Source organism: Fragaria vesca, linkage group LG4, assembly GCF_000184155.1.
Source record: "Fragaria vesca subsp. vesca linkage group LG4, FraVesHawaii_1.0, whole genome shotgun sequence".
NCBI classification, from domain to species: domain Eukaryota; kingdom Viridiplantae; phylum Streptophyta; class Magnoliopsida; order Rosales; family Rosaceae; genus Fragaria; species Fragaria vesca.
In genome coordinates, this window is record NC_020494.1 from 14,869,092 (window position 1) to 14,886,253 (window position 17,162).

The following is a 17,162-nucleotide window of genomic DNA, read 5'->3' on the forward strand; positions in this document are numbered from 1 at the left end:
ACTAACCTTTTTCTTTTATTCTTAATCCCAACTCTGCACTTCTATAACTTTATGGTCAAAACCAACATTCTGTCCTGTCCGGATTGAGTAGGCCAGGTAGGAGTGCATGCTAGATTGATGTTGAGCGACCCAAAAATTTTATAACGGTACGGAGTATTGAAACTCTAAAAATGTAAGCAGCTAACTTGTTAATGTTTACGAAGTTTTGTAAAACAGTAAAACACCCCACAAAACTGTATGCCAGTAGCTTGTAGTTTTAGTGTATACCAATTCACACAATATTAGCTCGCATCTGTAAAGATGATTGAAATCTTGTTGGGGCTTTGTGCGTGCCACCATGTCTGTATTGAGAAGTTCATGTGTCACCTAATATGTATCAGGTGCCTGGCTGGAGGAGTGAGTTGTCTTCTGAAAATATAGGTATTAATCCCATAATTGTATATGTTCTCTTGCATGACATATATGCCTTAACCAGCTCATGTGACCACCCTTCTGTCTAGTTCTGCTGCTTTGTATTGGGATATATAGGAGGCTACGTGCTCTTTATCCTTCTTCACTCTTTTCTATTTGCTTCTCTGTTTCTTCTTCTTCTTCTTCCTTCTTTGATTCACATCTCATTACATAGCCATGTCTACTGAGACTACTAATGTTGTATGTGTCCCAACTGCTAAAAAATATCAGGTAACTAACTCAGCCTATTTGATTTCGGCAGCTTTGATTTGCTCTTTCTTTAGTTGCTAGAGACCGTGTACAGCTATCTGGTAAATTCAATTTTAACCTGTTTATGTAGTACTAGTATGTATATCAATTGACTTGTGGAATGAAGCATAAATGTTCAAACTGTCAATAGTTTTGCTTGCAACTGGTTCAAGCTTTGATTATTTGATGAAAACATCTCGAATTTTCGGCAAAATGCTCTCTGAAATTTGCAATACCTAGTTCTGCTTGGCGTATGTTTCTGTATGATGATCATATAGTTACTTTGTATGTTTTGCTTCTACACATTCAATTATTCATCTACGTAAGTCAGAATCTGTAACAAGTTAAAATGTTACAGAATATATATATTTTTTTGGTCGTGAAACATATTTATAAATGCCCAAAAACAAATAGAAGACCTAAACAAAGTCATGGGCAGGCTCATAAAACAAGTCACTCATAGTTTGATTCATAAAGAAATCAAGACGAGAAACATAAATTAAACTACAATAAAAAAGCCTACAAAATAAAAAACCCAAACAGCCCAAACACCCAAACCTTAAACTAGATTTTTCTTCATCTCCATCTCGCAGCCGCCGGTGAGAACTCGTCGCCGAAGCTCCGACGGAAGTCGCAAGCGTGGATAGAGAACCAAGGTGGTCTGCAAAGATGAGGATACAGCCGGAGCCGCCATACATTCTCCAATTGACCGATTACAAAAAAATCTCGTATAGAGGAACACCCACAACCAAACCAAAAAAGATCTCAGCCGAGAAAACCCAGATCTGTAGAGGTAGTTGCAGAAGACTACGAAATCCTTCATGGCATGGCAAGGTAGAGAAGAAGAAGGAGCTTTGTTCGTGGTTTGAAGATCTTGAGCAACAAAGGAAGACAAAAGCCTGCAAATCATCTTAAGAACGGATCTGTGGTTATATCCTAGAGTTTTAGATCTAAGAGATGACCACAGATTTGATCTTCAATGACCGAAATCAAAGGCAAAACAAAGAGAAATCACCACTAGGGGTGAGGAATCACTAGAAGGATGAGGAATCACCACCTAGGTGAAGGAGATCAAAGCAAAGATCTAAGCAAAAGGAAGGCCGGAAGATGAGAGAGTTTGAAGTTTTAACGAGAGAAACAGAAGGTTTACATTTTTGTTACAGAATATTTGGCTCTAAATTTTTCTTCATTGCACATAACTCGTTCAATCATTAGTACTGGAGATATACGTTTTGATTCATTAGTTCATTACTATGCTTTAACCCTCAGAACTCATAGGTTCCCCTAATTTAATTTGTTAATGTTGTTTTTCAATTTTACTTCTTATAATGCTTCAGAATTCGTTTGTCATGGATAGTACTTGCAGCTGATATGATTTTGTGTTATGGCAGCAACATGAGAAAATAGTAAAGGAAGAAGATCATGCAGTTGAACAATGTGATACTCCTCCATCCAAGAACGACACCGAAAAGCACGAAAAGGATAATTGTGAAGCAGACAATTTTGAAGGTTCGGAGACTTCTATCACTAAATCTGAAGAAACACAGGTGCTCAACCAGGTCGAGCCTCCTGTTGTTGTTGAGGCTGAGAAGGCTGATCATGTTCCAGTCCAAAATGAGGAAGCAGATCATGAGTGTCAACCCCTTGAAGCGGTTGAAAATGTGCCGGAGGGGGAGAAACCATCAGTTGAAGCAGTTGAAAAGGAGGAGAAAATAGCAATTGAAGCAGTTGAGAAGGTGGAGCAGACACAAACTATTGAAGCAATTGAGAATGAAGAATCAGAGAAGGCACAGACTACTGAAGCAGTAGTTGAAAGTGAACCAGAGATGACAAAACCTATTGAAGATGACAAGAATAAACCAGTGGAGGAAATAACAATTGCAGTGGTTGACAAAGAAGCAGACCAACCACCTGTAGAGAAAGTAGCAATTGAAGCTGTTGACAATGAGCCAGAAACCCAAGCTAGTGAAGCATGTGAGCAAAAAGAAGTGAAGAACATAGCAATTGAAGCAGTTGAGAAAGAATCAGAGAAACAAGCTACTGAAGCTTGTGAGGATAAAGCAGTGGAGAAAATAGCAATTGAAGCAGTTGAGAAAGAATCAGAGAAGACAGAAGCCCTTGAAGCAGATGAAAATAAACATGAAGAGACACCAACCATTGAAGAACAGATAGATGAGAAGGCAGAAGTTGAATCTGTTGAGTCTAATCCATCAAGTGCAATAGTCAAGCCTGCTGAAGAAAATGTTGAGGGTGAGAAGGAGACTACTACTGATGAGGGAAAGACTGCTTGCGAGTTAACAACGAATGAGGAAGCTCAAACGGTGGAGAAAGATGCAGATGTGGTTGATAATGTTATGGAGGAGACAATGCAGTGTGAAAAAGATGCAGAGAAGGAAGAAGAGAGTTTGAAAGAAGCACAAGCAACTAAAGAGAGTGATGAAAAAACTGAAGAAGCATCATTGGAACACGAAGTAGAGAAAACCGGGGATACTACTAATGAGCTTAAAGATGCAACAGATCAAGTTATTGAAAAAACAATAGAGGGGGAGCAGAAGAGTGATAGAGATTTAGTTGAGGGATTAGTCAAAGAAGATGAGTATAAGGACATTAAGGTGAATGGAGAAGAAGCAAAAAACGATTCCAAAACTGATGCGACCCCAACTCTTGAGTCATGCAAAGATGGTGATCATGAGATTCAAACATCGAAAGACCAAGTACAAGATGTTTCAGCTAAACCAGCACATAAGCAATCAGGTAACAATATCATATCAAAGGTGAAGCAATCTTTAGTGAAGGTGAAGAAAGCTATAATTGGGAAATCTCCCAGCTCAAAAGTCCTTTCACCAGAAATCAAAGGAGATCAAGAAAATGTGAAATAGTCTCTAGGTGGCTGATTGAATTGGTGTGCCTCATTTGGTGTACACAGGAGGCCAAGGACCATGCTTTCTTTTTGTTTGGTGTGGGATTTTGCAAGATTTTGTAGTAATTACTTGTGTTTGTTTTGGGTCAGAACTATGTGATTTTTGAAATGTAATTACATTGTACTCTGTAATGAATTGTTTTGTTCTTCTATTTCATTTTTAAGTTATAGTCATTGTTAATTACATGAAACTGTAATAATATATTATCACCTCATGATATAAAGGAATTTCATTTTCTTTGTTAGAAAACAGAAGAATGAGCAAGCCTGGAAAAGGGATCCTGCCCCACATTCCCAGCAAAGGATGCAACTCACTCAAATGCCTTCCTATATTTGACTGAGAATGAAAAGTAGCATCAGATTAACCTTTCTATATAGATTGGGGAATTTAGTAAAAGAATAAAGTATAAAGGAGACTGAAGAGGTTCTTCAATACAATGGGGGCAATGCCCTTTATTGGGTTCACAAATTCTGAGAGATAGGAAAGAAAGAAGGAACATGAACACAATAAAATAGAAAATGACCTGTGGGTGAGAATGGGGGGCAGTACTAATTACATGTTGGGAGCTTAGGTTGGTCCTAATCAACCAGAATCCAAGGCCAAAGCAAAAACCTATGGTACCCTGACTACCCTCAAAATCTCTTAATTTCAATGTCTTTTGTTAGCTAATTAAGCTAGGCTGGAGGAAACGGAAACATATATAGATCAAAAGGTGACAGTAGCATATGTATAAGGAATTGAAATTAAGAATACATATATGGCAAGCTAGGCTTGAGTTGTACACAAAGTGCACAAGAAGATCAATGTCATTGGAGTAAGAGAAAGACATGCCAGAAGAGCCACTAGCTAGGGAGGAGGAGGCTGAGCCAGACCGAAGCAACATTGGGGGAACAACCTTTTCTTTTACCCTTCTGATTCTAAAATCTTCTTCTACCTTTCTTGAGGATCAAGCTTGCCTACTTGTCCCCCCTGTATTTCTCTTTCAACTTTCTAAGTATATATCCCTACAAATAAACCCACAAAACTGTATCATTTACATGCCAATTTCATCCCAACATTTTGAGTGGGAGGCAAATTTGGGGGATGAACCCACCTCGACCTTGCACCACTGCACGTCTCAGCGAGGCAAAGAAAAAATTGGATGCTTCTTCTCCGAAACCCACATAGTTAATTTGAATAAATGAACAACCTGTTACTATTGGGGGGAAATTATCCAGTCCGAGGTCAGATCATATATACCTACGACGTATAAAAAGACTAAATTGTTGGAATGTTGGAACAAACCGCATGAATAATAAAGGTGTTTGTCCTGGGACATTTCAACATGTCTTGTGCAATATGCATGACGATTCAAGATTGACCAAACCAGGAATGAATGTTGGGAAGTTACTAGTAATCCACATGATGATCGGTGAGCCTCCCTTGTTTGGCAATTCATCGAATACTTTATTTGCATATTTTTAATGATAAAAGTAAACACATAATCATGTAGGATAAAACGAATAAAATTACAGTTAAACGTTTGCTTTCACATAACCACAAATTATAAACTAAAATTTTTCAGTTTACACGCGGAAACAAATTATATAAGAGTTCTATATTCTCTCATCGTATTCATCATTAGTTCAAGTCAAGTCATGGGCACATCTTGAAGACTAGAGCGAATGGAATGATTAAACTCACATAACGACATAGCTAAAGTTTGTAAGTGATCCTAAAGTGGTAACAATGAGATCCAAATATGGCATTTGTAATTTTTGGCTTCCAAAAACTAATTATAAGTCGATGAAGAAGTCATGTGTGGTGGTGGGTTGATACTAAGTAGTAAGGCGTTGGGTGCTGAAATTAGTTGATTGCATGTTTCATAAAGTTGGGGTCATGTCTTTGCTTTCGAGAGACGTTGTAGTCTTGGATTAGTTCTAAAGTCTTTGAAACAATTTCTTCAAAACACCTCATCGTCATCGAACCCTCCTACGACTTTTTATTAGTTTCAAACCTTATGTCTATCTTTGTCTCCCTTCTATTCCATTCTTTGCTTTAATCTCTCCTTCTTTGCTTCCTACGTTTTTCCTCGATTTTCAATGGATATAGTAAAGTCCCAATTAATTTCATGACACTATTGCATGTCTCATGATACTAATGTTTTCATATGTGTAATTCTAGCCATTTTCACATACCTGAAACCGGAATAATAATAATCATAACGAGTATGGACATAGGAAAAACAATCGACACTTTTTTCTTAAGCCGAGATTATTAGAACGCACATTTTAACCTAGCTACAACACTCAACCCTTGATGTGTTTTCTTTTTAATTATCTCCGGCTTTTCATATTTAATTTCACGAAAAAATTACTCTCTTCTTATATATAGTTTTTTTTTAATTAAATAAAAAATTAGACGATATTAGCTCCTCTTATATATAACTAATTATATATAAAGAAACACATATATACATAAACATTCGACTTATAACCGTTTTCGACTTACACTCATGATGATTTCATAAGAGAGTGACTTCACCAATCCCGTGAGGAGTATAAACATTATTTTTCAACTAGCTTCTCAAAATCATTTACCTCGAATCATCCCTCTATTCGATCATGGTAAGTTCATTTTCTCACGTGAGGTATGTAATCAAATGAAAGCGTGTTGCCAACATGATACATGATTTTATATCTTGTCTGATGGGGTGGTGGGAAAGCAATCACTTGCTCACTTTACAAACCCCATATATTGTTCATCCAATTGATTAATCAAAAGTTTAATACATACTCATTTCAGAAATCTAATAAGAATTAAACTTAGGGTTCAGAATATGACTATGAGGGAGAAATGTGAAGGGACAAGGAATGTGCATGGCTGAAGGTTGTCCTGGTTTGCTGGTTAAGCTTAGTTTTATTTAAAGACCTGTGTAGGCTAATGTGACCATCTTTGCTTTGTGATTTGATCCCTATTGAGCTCATTTTCTGTAACAAACATAAAGCCTATTGAGTTGTTTAGTCTTAAAAAGACAATTAAGAAAAAAAGAGAGAAAAAAGAGAGCCAAGGCAGATCATCTGCCCTCCAAAGAAGAGAATGTGAACTTTAGTATCTGCTTCTTTGTCTCCACTAGCCAACTCTCCCTAACTTCCTCATCTTCCCTCCATGAATTGTTTAATTATCAAAAAAGTTGTCAAAATTAAAAGTTGTTTTGGTAATCAAGTTCCTAAGTTTGTTGGACCCTGTGTGTTTAGAACTATATATTAAGGAGTCTGGAAACTGGTTTAACATATGCTAAACACAATTATCATTGAACAGAGCAGACTAACACGTACACTAACATAATTACTTAGTACACCATTCTCAGTAATCTAATATATTGGGGTATCAGAAGTTCTGGACCATTGTTGTATATATGTGTTTTCTTTGGTTTATTTCCTTGAATTTGCAATCATCATCAGTTTCTTTAACTATTGAAATATGCTAGTTAGCTAGCAAACAATCAAATCTTAATCTAGAAAGAAAATTGATAATACATTGGTCATGCCCTTCTGCTCTTGTCGTTTTCATGGATGCAAATGCAATGGATTGTCCTTGACTATTATTAAGCAAAAATAAATAAATAAAATGAATTCAGCTACATGGAAGCTTATGATTTAATTAACAATTCGTGGTTACATCTGATGTCATTCACTTTGTAGAGTCGAAACTCAAAACCATACAACGTGAGAGTTCAATTGGTCAACATTTCTCAAAAACCCTAAATCCTAAACAGCAAAAAGCAAACCAAGTATATGACATAAACTTGACTTCTAGATTTGTACAATTTCGAAAATCATCTATCTAATGAATCTGATTTGTTAACTCGTCAAATTATTACATATAAATATGATGAGATTATAAGAATGTAGATTTCGACCCTAAAATCCTCTTCTAAACAATTGTCATACTAATACATACGACTACAATAATGTATATCGAATTATCATTCAATACGATAGAGAGAGGAGGACTCAAAAAAACAAAAGAAAGAATAGTACTAAAAAAGAATTTAAAAAAAGAAAAAGAAAGAAGAAGAAAAAAAAGTGGACATGTGGACCAACCCGGGTAACAAATCGGTTGTCAAATTGACTTAGAGTCTTCTTCCTCTGTTGTTGAAGGAATGAGTTGCTCAGTTGTGTGTATATATTAGTCATGTAGAGACTGTAGAGTATTATATTTCTCTCAGGGTTTCCTGGCCTGAGTTATCGGCTTATTTTCATCCCATTTTAACACATCCTATATCTTCACTCTCAAGTCTCACAATATCCTCTGATCTGAGTACAAAAATGGGATTAAGGGCTGCTGCACATTCATCATCTTCTTCCATAGACAGCAGCAACCATCCTGATCTTGATGGTCTTCTGATTCCTAAGCCTTCCGGGTCGTCGTCTTCTTCCTCTCTCTCTCACAAAATCAAAATCTTCAATGGTGGTACTAATTCTCGTAACAGTCGCAGAAGCAGTCATACCAGAACAGATTTGAGCACTGATCTCAGACTTGGCCTCAGCATCTCACCTTATCATCACTCTGACTTGTCTTCCACTACTTCAAGCCCAAGGTATGTGTTTCTAGGCTTGTAGCTCTATTACTCTGTTATTCCCAAATGGATATTGCTTAGTGTTGTTGGCTAATAAATCCTCTGTATTGTTCTGTTCAAAATTCTTCTTCAGGGAAGAAGCATTGTTAAGCTGGCCGCCGATCAAATCGATCTTGAGGTGCACACTTTCAGGCAAAGCAGAGAATTTCCATCATCAAAATTCTTCTCTATTTGTGAAGGTGTACATGGAGGGAATCCCAATTGGTAGAAAATTAAATCTGTTTGCTCATGATGGTTATGATGCTTTGATCACATCTCTGAGCCTCATGTTCAAGACCACCATTCTTTGTAAGTTGACACAAACACATCTTGTTATATAGGAACTCGAATTTTTGGATCAAAAATAATATTTGGGTTAATATTAATTTCTCTTTCTTGCTTTTTGGTTAAATGCAGGTCCTGATAATAATCATGTTCATTCAGAGAAATATCATGTCTTAACGTATGAAGATCAAGAAGGGGATTGGATGCTAGTGGGTGATGTGCCTTGGGAGTAAGCACCTAAAACCCAACTCTAATTCTTTTACCTAGTTCATAAATTTTCAAAGGCTAGCGACTTTCTGCATCAATTTTAGCATTATCCAATTTGGAGTGCAGAAATTAATCGCCTTCCTTTCCTAAATAACACAAATTGTGTTTTTAAAATGTGGTTCACCTAGCATTTCTCTAACACATACTGTGTCTCTAATTTTATTTCTTGAAACAGGATATTCTTGACTACGGTGAAAAGACTGAAGATCACTAGAGCAGACAGATGTTAGCTACATTATATTGATTTGTTCATCTTTACTTACTATCAGACTCAGAGTTGTCTGCCCTAATCCAGTTTTTGCCTTATTGGTGGTTCAAACTTCATACTCAAACACTGTGTACAGCATTAATATCATAACAGAGATTATACTTGTTTCCCTCTTTCTGGGTTTTTCTTTTTCCCCCATCAAAACCAATCATTGCAGGGTAGGCAAGGTTGTTACAAAGGGGCCATACAAGGGCTTCATTTTTTTCATTTTTCTTCTGTGTTCCTTTCGCATTGTTAGGTGAGAGATCGATGTTGTCACTACAAGAAAGATTGCTGCCATTGAAATCTCTGTTATAATTCGGAAACTATGATCGCTCTTCATCAAGAAAGGACTTGGTACACGTGTTTTCTTGTCTCCCATGGGAGCTTTAGACGTGCACACCATCCAAAAGGATTTCGATTCATTCAAACTTGGACAATAACATTGATCATGTATACTTGATCTGTAATCATAATGTAGAGGACTGCGTGAATATATACAATGAATTTGATCGCCCAATTTCTTGAAACGTGGGGGTGGCTGTGGTGGTGTCTTGAAAGGCAAGATGAATAGCTGTGCTTCATCATACGTAAACTTGGAAGAGCATAGGTGTTACTTATTATTTCTAGTAATTTTTGGCAGGCCATTTTGATTAGTGCTGAATAGAAGAGGAATCTTAGTAGGTAAACCAACCACTAAAGTTGTGATTAGTGCAAAAATGGAAAATGGTGCATTGCCATTTCCTATTTGAATGTTTTGCATGACTACAAGTTTGAATTGAAATTAAGGTTTAGCTACCAAGTTTAGCCTCCACATCAATGATGTATAGTGGTGAGTGTCACTGTTAGGTATCTGATCACTATAGGAATAGGAACCTCTTGGGGTATTTTCTTTTTTCTTTTTTTAGGAGTGAACTTCACACTCTACTAAAGTTTCAAGTACAATTTAGCCTCTTCTTTTTCTGGTTGTGCTTTCTTTATTTGTTATAATCCAGATTCTTACTCCATCTCTTTGTGTCTCTCACCAAGTCACCATCTTGGGAGGAAGAGATGCAGATAGCCAATACCAAAAAATTAAGTGTTGGGTCGTAGACTTGTTAGTGAGTCAGATATCACTTTTATCGATCTAAACTTGGATCAAACCGATTATAGATAAAAAAATTTAATCTTGGTACGTGGGTAAACTAGCTTGAAAAATCAACTAACTACTCGAAACACATTATAAGAGATAAGAGACCTTAATGAACTAAAAGAAAAAACTTATCTAATTATGGCTGGTCAGTTAGAACGACATTTGTTCAGAAAAATAATAAACAAATAAACTAAATACTGAAAAAAGCCTCATGTTATATCCTTCTTAAATTGTAATTAAATTTTTTTTAAATAAACACGTGTCTATTTGTTATTGGCTTTGGTTAGCTTGACATGGTCAGGCAAGTCTGGCGCCTGAACTAAAACATATTACATATTCCAACGTTCATGATCACTTACATCTAGAGCATAGGCTGCTAGTTGATGTGCTACACGAGTACAATAACAAGGTTTATAATGTCAAACAAACATGGATAAAGACTTTACTAATTTACTTAGTAGCTGGGTGCCAGGTGCCCATTTGGGACCAAACTAGATTTCCCTTCTTAAGCATCATATTCTAAAAAGATAGAATAGAGTTTCACTCATATGTCAATTTAAACGCCGACGAGATTACAACAATCTCAACATACATAAGAGAGATAATGCTAGACACATCTTGTAACACAAAGAATAATTCCAGCCTGCAAAACAAAAAAAATACCATCTACATGACTACATTCATGTTGAGGAACCAACAAAAAGAGGAGACATGGTTAACAAACAAATTTGTATTAGAAAAAAAAAAGGATTATTTAGTGAGGGATTGTCAAACTAAATTCATGAGTTTGAACCAAAGTGTTAGTATAGACTTAGTTCAACCACAGTTTGATCCTCACTATCAGTAGTCTTGTGTAGCGGTCGAGCCATATGTGAATCTCTTGTAAAAATCTATACTTGGAGGCTATGAAGACAGGTTTGTGTCATATGTTCAATTCTTTGTAGTTGTGGTTATAGATCTCCTATTTTACGAAGGTTTAAGATAGCATTCCTTTCTCCTAATTGTTTTTTTTTTTCTAACCAAAAAAAAGAAAAAGAAAATAATCACTATAAGGGCCGATCCAAATCAATGAGGGCACCCAATACCCACAATATCCAAAATAGATCCGCTCATAAAAGCGCCAGCCGCGTAGGAAGAAGAAGAAAAAATTCAAACTTTGCTCTCAAACCATGAAAGGCCACGCTCCCAAAGGCACTGTCAAGAAGTTCAGAATGTAAGCTTCTTCTTCTTCTTGTTCTATCCCTCTATTCGTTTCGGTCCTTTAATTCTTGGTCACAATTCGCAGGCCCACTTCCCAGAATCTAGTCCCAATTCGCGTCGATTTCGAAGTCGAAGGCCAGAGGTTCAAAGACACCTTCACTTGGAACCCATCTGGTAAAAATTATAAAGTTTCATTCTTTATCTGCTGTTCTTCATCTTTGTGTTTTTTAAAGTTTTGGGTGTGGAGAATTTGTTGAGTTTATGATGATTGGCGACAGACCATGATAGCGAGATTGTCAAGTTTGCGAAAGCAACAGTTAAAGACTTGAAGCTGTCTTCCAATTACGAGAAAGCCATTGTTAATTCCATTCAGGTTTGGTATTGGTTCAATTCTTTTAAATTGTGTCAATTTAAGTTTGTAGTGGTAATAATAATGGATTGATTATGACTATGGTATGTGGTATCAGAGCCAAATTGAGATTTTCCGATCGTTCCAAGGCCAAGATATGTACACCGGCGAGAGGATTGTTCCGATTAAGGTCACTCTTATCATATTTTAGATTATGTAGAATTTGTTACTGCAGTGGAAAGTTGCTAAATTTTGATGCTTTTGGGTTTAGTAGCGAATTATGATGATGTTTTGTTCTCAGCTTGATCTTCGTGTGAACCATACTCTCATCAGGGACCAGTTTTTATGGGTAAAGCTTCAACAATTTCTTGTTTCTTCATAGCATTAGAATACCTCTTGTTGTTGGCTTGAGTTTCAGATGTATTTTGGTTGGTTTCAGGACTTGAACAACTTTGAAAGTGATCCGGAGGAGTTTGCTAAAACCTTGTGTGCAGATTTAGGTGTTCATGACCCTGAAGTTGGTGTAAGTCCTTGCATTCTTTATCATTTTTCGTATAACAAAGGTAATTTTTTTCATTAGTAAGTGCAAGGCATTGTGATTAAGACTTAAGGTTTGTGTTAAAGTTGGAACCTTGATCACTTTCAGTGTGCTAAAAGAAGTAATTCTCTTATTGCAGCCTGCAATTGCTTTTGCTATTAGAGAACAGCTGTATGAGGTTAGATTTTATTGCTTCTTTTGTACCTCACATGAGGTACATAGTATGTTCAAATAATCTAATTGTAGTCGCAGTTCAGTTATTTTTGTATTTCATATTGTAGATTGCAGTCCAAAATGTAGCTTCAGCAAGAGAAAGCAGACTAGCCAAGAAAGGGCGTCGAGGGGGTGATCATACTCCACTCAGGTATGTGATGATCTTTTTGGTTTTTGTTTGTTTTTTTAAGAACACATTTTCTTTTCTCCTCCTGGATGACAATTTATTTTACGCCATTAATAGGGAATATACACTGTAACACTTACGTGATGATACATTTTTCATTATCTCTTTCTCAGTAAAGCAAGTAGTACCGGATTGGACCTGGTCAAGTCATTTGGTCACAAATCTACTGTCATTCGGTATGTCATCTCACTCCACTAAGTTTTAGAAATTTATTTGCTTGTGAAGTCGGAAAGTTCCATTATCTTTTTGTTAATGAAACTGAATATACACTATTTGTCCGTTCGTGGGAGTGTTTATGGTTCCTGTGCTATTTACATTTAAAATACCTTTTCATTCAATAAGCTTGCGCTTCCAGTTGCAAATATAATGTCTTCATTACAGATACCTGTCTAAAGGCCTTTGGAAGACCACAACAATGTACTTTGTGTACTTCTCTTTGGCCATTAGATCGGCCAGGGCTAGCTATACTATTGAAGCTACTGTCTCTGTCTTGAACGAACAGTTTCTGTTTTATCATAAATATATGAAATGGTGATGCTAGATTATTATCGACTGGGATATAATACGGCCAAACTATCTGGAACAGAAGGCTGAAAGATATAATAGCATGATATATGCACTCACAATCATGTTTGTGCCATTTACAGACTTTCTTCACACAGCTTATTTTGTATGAATTGTTCCACTTAAAGAAAGAAAATGCTTGATGAAAGGCAGTGGGCCTGTATTTTGAACCTCCAAAGTGATTCATTTTAATGAATAAATAAATGATTGAACCACCTGAGTATAGAAGTACCCATAACACTGGAAAAAGCAAAACCTTTATGGTCATGCTTTAGAGTTTAGCCTTCATAGCTAGTGAAAAAACCATGGTGAATACTTTGTTTGGCACGGCTATTTACACCTAGGAAGATATGTAATAGATATTCAATTCCTACATGCCTCTTCAAAACCATCCCAAGTAGATTGATAGTGCAGGGTTGAGCTTAATTGCGAAACCAACTTTATGACTACTTTTCCCATCGAGTCGTTTGCGTGTTTTTCCCTGCCAGAATTTCCACATCTTTTTTTAAGCCATATCCATCTGATTGTTATAGTTGATTCAGTTGCTTATGTTTAACACTTGTAGATAAGAATTGGCAATTAACAAAAATTTACTGATAGTGGTTTTCCCAAATGTATCAGGAAAAGAAAGGAGTGGGATGTGTATGAACCCATTGTTGATCTTCTATCTAGTGAGGAAGTTGATGCTCTCGAAGCAAAAGAAGAAAGGAATGCTCGGTAAACTGATAAAGTTGAGGGGTAAGGTTTTATGTCCAACCCACCCACCCCTCCCCCCCCCCCCCTCCTCTTGTTTGTACTTCTAGTTATTTTTCTTTCCCAAGTTGGTAAGGTGCTTATTTTCACCCCTTCCTTTGTATTTTTAGTGATTTTCTCTTCTTAGAGGGGTGGGGTGTATGCTCCTCCGACTAGGTGTACTATCTGTACTACTTTTGTCAATTAATAAAATGGCCCTCGCTCTGTTGAGTTGAGGTTTTGCTAAACAAAGAAATAGCTGTGAGGAAAATTTAATAGTTGTGTATGCATGTTGAATAGCTTGGAGTCTCACTGTTGAAATGTCATGCACCTATAATCGACTGGCTAAGAGTCTGAATTCTCTGACTAGTGAAACTTTGCCGTCTTTTTGACACCAAGTTTAGTTCTTCTAATTCACTGTAGAAATGCCCTTGGTAGAAAATGTCATTCAGAATCATGCATAAGATAGATTATTTCTCTACATATGTAAAACTGTATCCTTTCCAGTATAGTGTTCTTGCTAAGTTTAACTCCAAAAAAATGCACTTGCTTCTTTGAGTGAAAATTTTGCTGTCATTTGAAACCAAGTCTGGGTCTTTTAGTTCATTATACAAGGTCTGCCAAGTTCCCTTGAAAGAAAATATCCCTTGAACTGTGTATAAGGAAGATTATCTCCCAGCATTTTACATATGCAACTGTATCCTTGCCAGTATAGTTCACATTCCGATTTTTATCTCCACAAAAGGCACTTGCTTTTCCTATTGGTCACTCATTTCCAATCTTGGATTCTTTTCATATCATCTTCATTTGTCTACTTACAATAAGTCATTGATAGTATTGGACCAGTATTGAAGGTGGTGACAATCCAAATCTAGTCATGCATGGATATGGGTCATGGAGCCTGCCCATAACTCTGTTTTTTTTTTCCTTGCTTTTGACTTCTAAAATTGAACCTATAAATAATTCTCTGCAATTTGAGTCCATTTGTGTGACCTCGTAAAAAGGCACCGACTGTGAGTGATTGGTTCCAAAAGGATCAAATGTTGTGACTTCACAACTTGGAGGACGGTATTCTGTACTCAATGTACTTTTAATATATAGATCCCAGCTGCATTATTGTTCTAGCTCCATTATTTGCTTTGGACAAGCTATAGATGTACTCTCTGCTGTTTGCTTTTAAAAAATATGTTTCAGTTTCAGTGCGATTGCATGGCAAATGGTTTTGTGAAAAGGTTTTCATGACTCATCTCTTCATACATGACTCATCTTCTTCATGATCTTTTTCTTATTCTCTCCACCATCTCTACCTGTTATCCAAAACTTAACAATGCTTCAAAATCCTCTGTATTAATGCATATTAGACCATTATGGACTTTCATAAACTTCCTGATATTGAATTTGAATCATCAAAATGAAATTCTACACACTCATATTTTACGACTTATTTGTATGTAAAGTTGTTTGTACGATATTTAGAGATTTCCTCATACCTCATAATAGAAAGGTATTATACTTGTACAAGTAAAAGCTAGTCTGTAGTAATCATTTGGTACACAATGTAGTGTCTTGTCTCAAAACTAAAATCCAAGGCGTTTCATTCGATTTTTAATGCTAAACTGTTCTCTTCTCAAGAAAATTTTTGCAAAGTGTTATGCATCTTGATATTCAGATAATTAGTGGGGTACAAGGAAGAGGAAGAAGTAGAAGAACTACATTGAGAAGAAAAATTTGAAAACCTTCCTAGTCATTTAGACATGTCTCTTCACCTAAACAATCTGCAATGTGCACCATATTTACATGTTTGGCATTATGAGTTGACAAGACATTTTTATGAATCAAACTAACTTATGAATGATTGGTTCTCTAGCAGCTAGATGAAGCACATCATATTTAATAGAAAACTAATATGTCTGATTTTTTATTACACAGCTTAAAAAAGTAGTTGGGAACTTTGTGATATTTTTATGGTGGTAAAAGAAATCATTTGAGGACCAGAAAGAAGAGAAAGAGATAAAGAGATAAGGTGAAACCAGAAAACTGAAACAGGCAGATGAGTGAGAACAATCCTTCTAAATTCCCATTAATAATCTCACTGTAATCTTTCATTTAATCACAGGGATTCCCTATTTTTGGACAATTACAATCTAAAAAACTTCCAGGCAATGGGGGCAATATCACAATCACTCCTCACAAACCCTTCTTTAGTTCTGTGTGCTCTCTTTTCCCTCAGTTGGGTTCCTTCTTGCCACCACAGTTTTTGAAGCACAAGATCATCATCCCAACACAAATCACTATCTACAAGTAACACTTGCACACTCACCAGTGTGATATGCAAGCAAAACTATGATGACCCAATTGGCATACACAGAAATACATGCCAATTGCTGAAGTGGATCTTCTCTTTTTTGGGTAATTTTCTTTTTTTGGGGGTAACTAGAATACTAGATAGATACTAGGCTAAACTGGGTGATAGCTTAGCTCCTATTTTATGTTAAGAAGTGATGTTGCAGGCTGAGGAGTTGGACTTGTCCAGAATAGACCACATGACCTGAACATCTTCATAACCACAAGCCATCACTTCACATTGCAGAGCAGTCACACTGTTCTCATTCCCTGTTCCACATAATATTAATGGAATACGATTACTCAATGACTCATTGAATCTATATATAGTTATACACACACATATATCTACCATGAAGATGTACAATATGATGATAGACATGTATGCATACCTTGAAGCTGAGACTTCTTCTGGTCTCTGGTGCTTGGCTGCTGGTTGAAGACCTTGGCAGCTTTCCTGAATGGGGTTGTGATGGTCTTCTTCCAAGAAGCCATATAGATGATGATGATGATGATGCTTTTGAACTGGTATTGTATTGTATTGTATGAATGTTTTGTGTTGCACAGCCTTTCTGTCTGAGCCTTATTCAGCTTTTGCTGTAGAAGGTGATGCTGAGGATTTGTATATATAGTGGGGAGGGTGAAGAAAGAGAGGGGCAAGATCCGTGAGATGGGGTACGATTAGAATAGAGGAACATCACTCACTTGGTTAAATTTTCTTTTCTTTTTTTTCTTATCTTCATTGAAGGTCGCCGACTGCACCAAAGCACATGGCGCACGCTCCCACAAGGCTTAGAATTGGAGGGAAGGGGGAGACCCTCAACACGTGAAACCCTTTACTTTTGTGAATGTGACGTATATTATGGGATTTGCATAATCACATAT

The 17,162-nt window shown here is 36.6% G+C and overlaps 4 protein-coding genes across 5 annotated transcripts; 3 read left to right on the forward strand and 1 right to left on the reverse strand.

Moving 5' to 3' along the window:
- Nucleotides 1-1,249: 1,249 nt before the first annotated feature.
- Nucleotides 1,250-3,802, forward strand: LOC101313690. The gene is made up of 2 exons (XM_004296968.1): nucleotides 1,250-1,843; nucleotides 2,091-3,802. The coding sequence occupies exon 2, from the start codon at nucleotides 2,526-2,528 to the stop codon at nucleotides 3,576-3,578; it is 1,053 nt and encodes a 350-aa protein (XP_004297016.1). The 5' UTR covers nucleotides 1,250-1,843; nucleotides 2,091-2,525; the 3' UTR covers nucleotides 3,579-3,802.
- Nucleotides 3,803-7,882: 4,080 nt separating this feature from the next.
- LOC101293288 (auxin-responsive protein IAA31-like) lies at nucleotides 7,883-9,010 on the forward strand. The gene is made up of 4 exons (XM_004296983.1): nucleotides 7,883-8,202; nucleotides 8,315-8,529; nucleotides 8,638-8,734; nucleotides 8,948-9,010. The coding sequence occupies exons 1-4, from the start codon at nucleotides 7,931-7,933 to the stop codon at nucleotides 9,000-9,002; spliced, it is 639 nt and encodes a 212-aa protein (XP_004297031.1). The 5' UTR covers nucleotides 7,883-7,930; the 3' UTR covers nucleotides 9,003-9,010.
- A 2,280-nt stretch (nucleotides 9,011-11,290) lies between these two features.
- LOC101310505 (chromatin structure-remodeling complex protein BSH-like) lies at nucleotides 11,291-13,932 on the forward strand. The gene is made up of 10 exons (XM_004296957.1): nucleotides 11,291-11,364; nucleotides 11,437-11,525; nucleotides 11,630-11,724; nucleotides 11,819-11,890; nucleotides 12,002-12,049; nucleotides 12,140-12,223; nucleotides 12,378-12,416; nucleotides 12,520-12,602; nucleotides 12,752-12,814; nucleotides 13,824-13,932. Exons 1-10 carry the CDS (start codon nucleotides 11,321-11,323, stop codon nucleotides 13,921-13,923), a joined length of 717 nt encoding a protein of 238 aa, XP_004297005.1. The 5' UTR covers nucleotides 11,291-11,320; the 3' UTR covers nucleotides 13,924-13,932.
- A 2,228-nt stretch (nucleotides 13,933-16,160) lies between these two features.
- Nucleotides 16,161-16,870, reverse strand: LOC101300714. Of its 2 annotated transcripts, XM_004297011.1 has the most exons (2): nucleotides 16,670-16,870; nucleotides 16,161-16,547 (listed from the first exon to the last, which is right to left on the reverse strand). In XM_004297011.1, exons 1-2 carry the CDS (start codon nucleotides 16,770-16,772, stop codon nucleotides 16,426-16,428), a joined length of 225 nt encoding a protein of 74 aa, XP_004297059.1. In that variant the 5' UTR covers nucleotides 16,773-16,870; the 3' UTR covers nucleotides 16,161-16,425. The 2 variants fall into 2 exon arrangements, with proteins under 2 accessions (XP_004297059.1, XP_004297058.1); XM_004297010.1 differs by having other exon boundaries at nucleotides 16,161-16,847.
- Between the last annotated feature and the right edge of the window lie 292 nt (nucleotides 16,871-17,162).

Excerpts from the sequence above, each read along its gene's own strand:
- LOC101313690 (XM_004296968.1), top strand. The coding sequence starts at position 2,526 with ATGACAAAACCTATTGAAGATGACAAGAATAAACCAGTGGAGGAAATA.
- LOC101293288 (XM_004296983.1), top strand. The coding sequence starts at position 7,931 with ATGGGATTAAGGGCTGCTGCACATTCATCATCTTCTTCCATAGACAGC. Across the intron at positions 8,203-8,314 it reads TCCACTACTTCAAGCCCAAG|GGAAGAAGCATTGTTAAGCT; the intron begins GTATGTGTTTCT and ends ATTCTTCTTCAG. Across the intron at positions 8,735-8,947 it reads GTGGGTGATGTGCCTTGGGA|GATATTCTTGACTACGGTGA; the intron begins GTAAGCACCTAA and ends TTCTTGAAACAG.
- LOC101310505 (XM_004296957.1), top strand. The coding sequence starts at position 11,321 with ATGAAAGGCCACGCTCCCAAAGGCACTGTCAAGAAGTTCAGAAT. Across the intron at positions 11,526-11,629 it reads CTTCACTTGGAACCCATCTG|ACCATGATAGCGAGATTGTC; the intron begins GTAAAAATTATA and ends GATTGGCGACAG. Across the intron at positions 12,603-12,751 it reads GGTGATCATACTCCACTCAG|TAAAGCAAGTAGTACCGGAT; the intron begins GTATGTGATGAT and ends TCTCTTTCTCAG.
- LOC101300714 (XM_004297010.1), bottom strand. The coding sequence starts at position 16,659 with ATGTCTATCATCATATTGTACATCTTCATGGTAGATATATGTGTGTGT.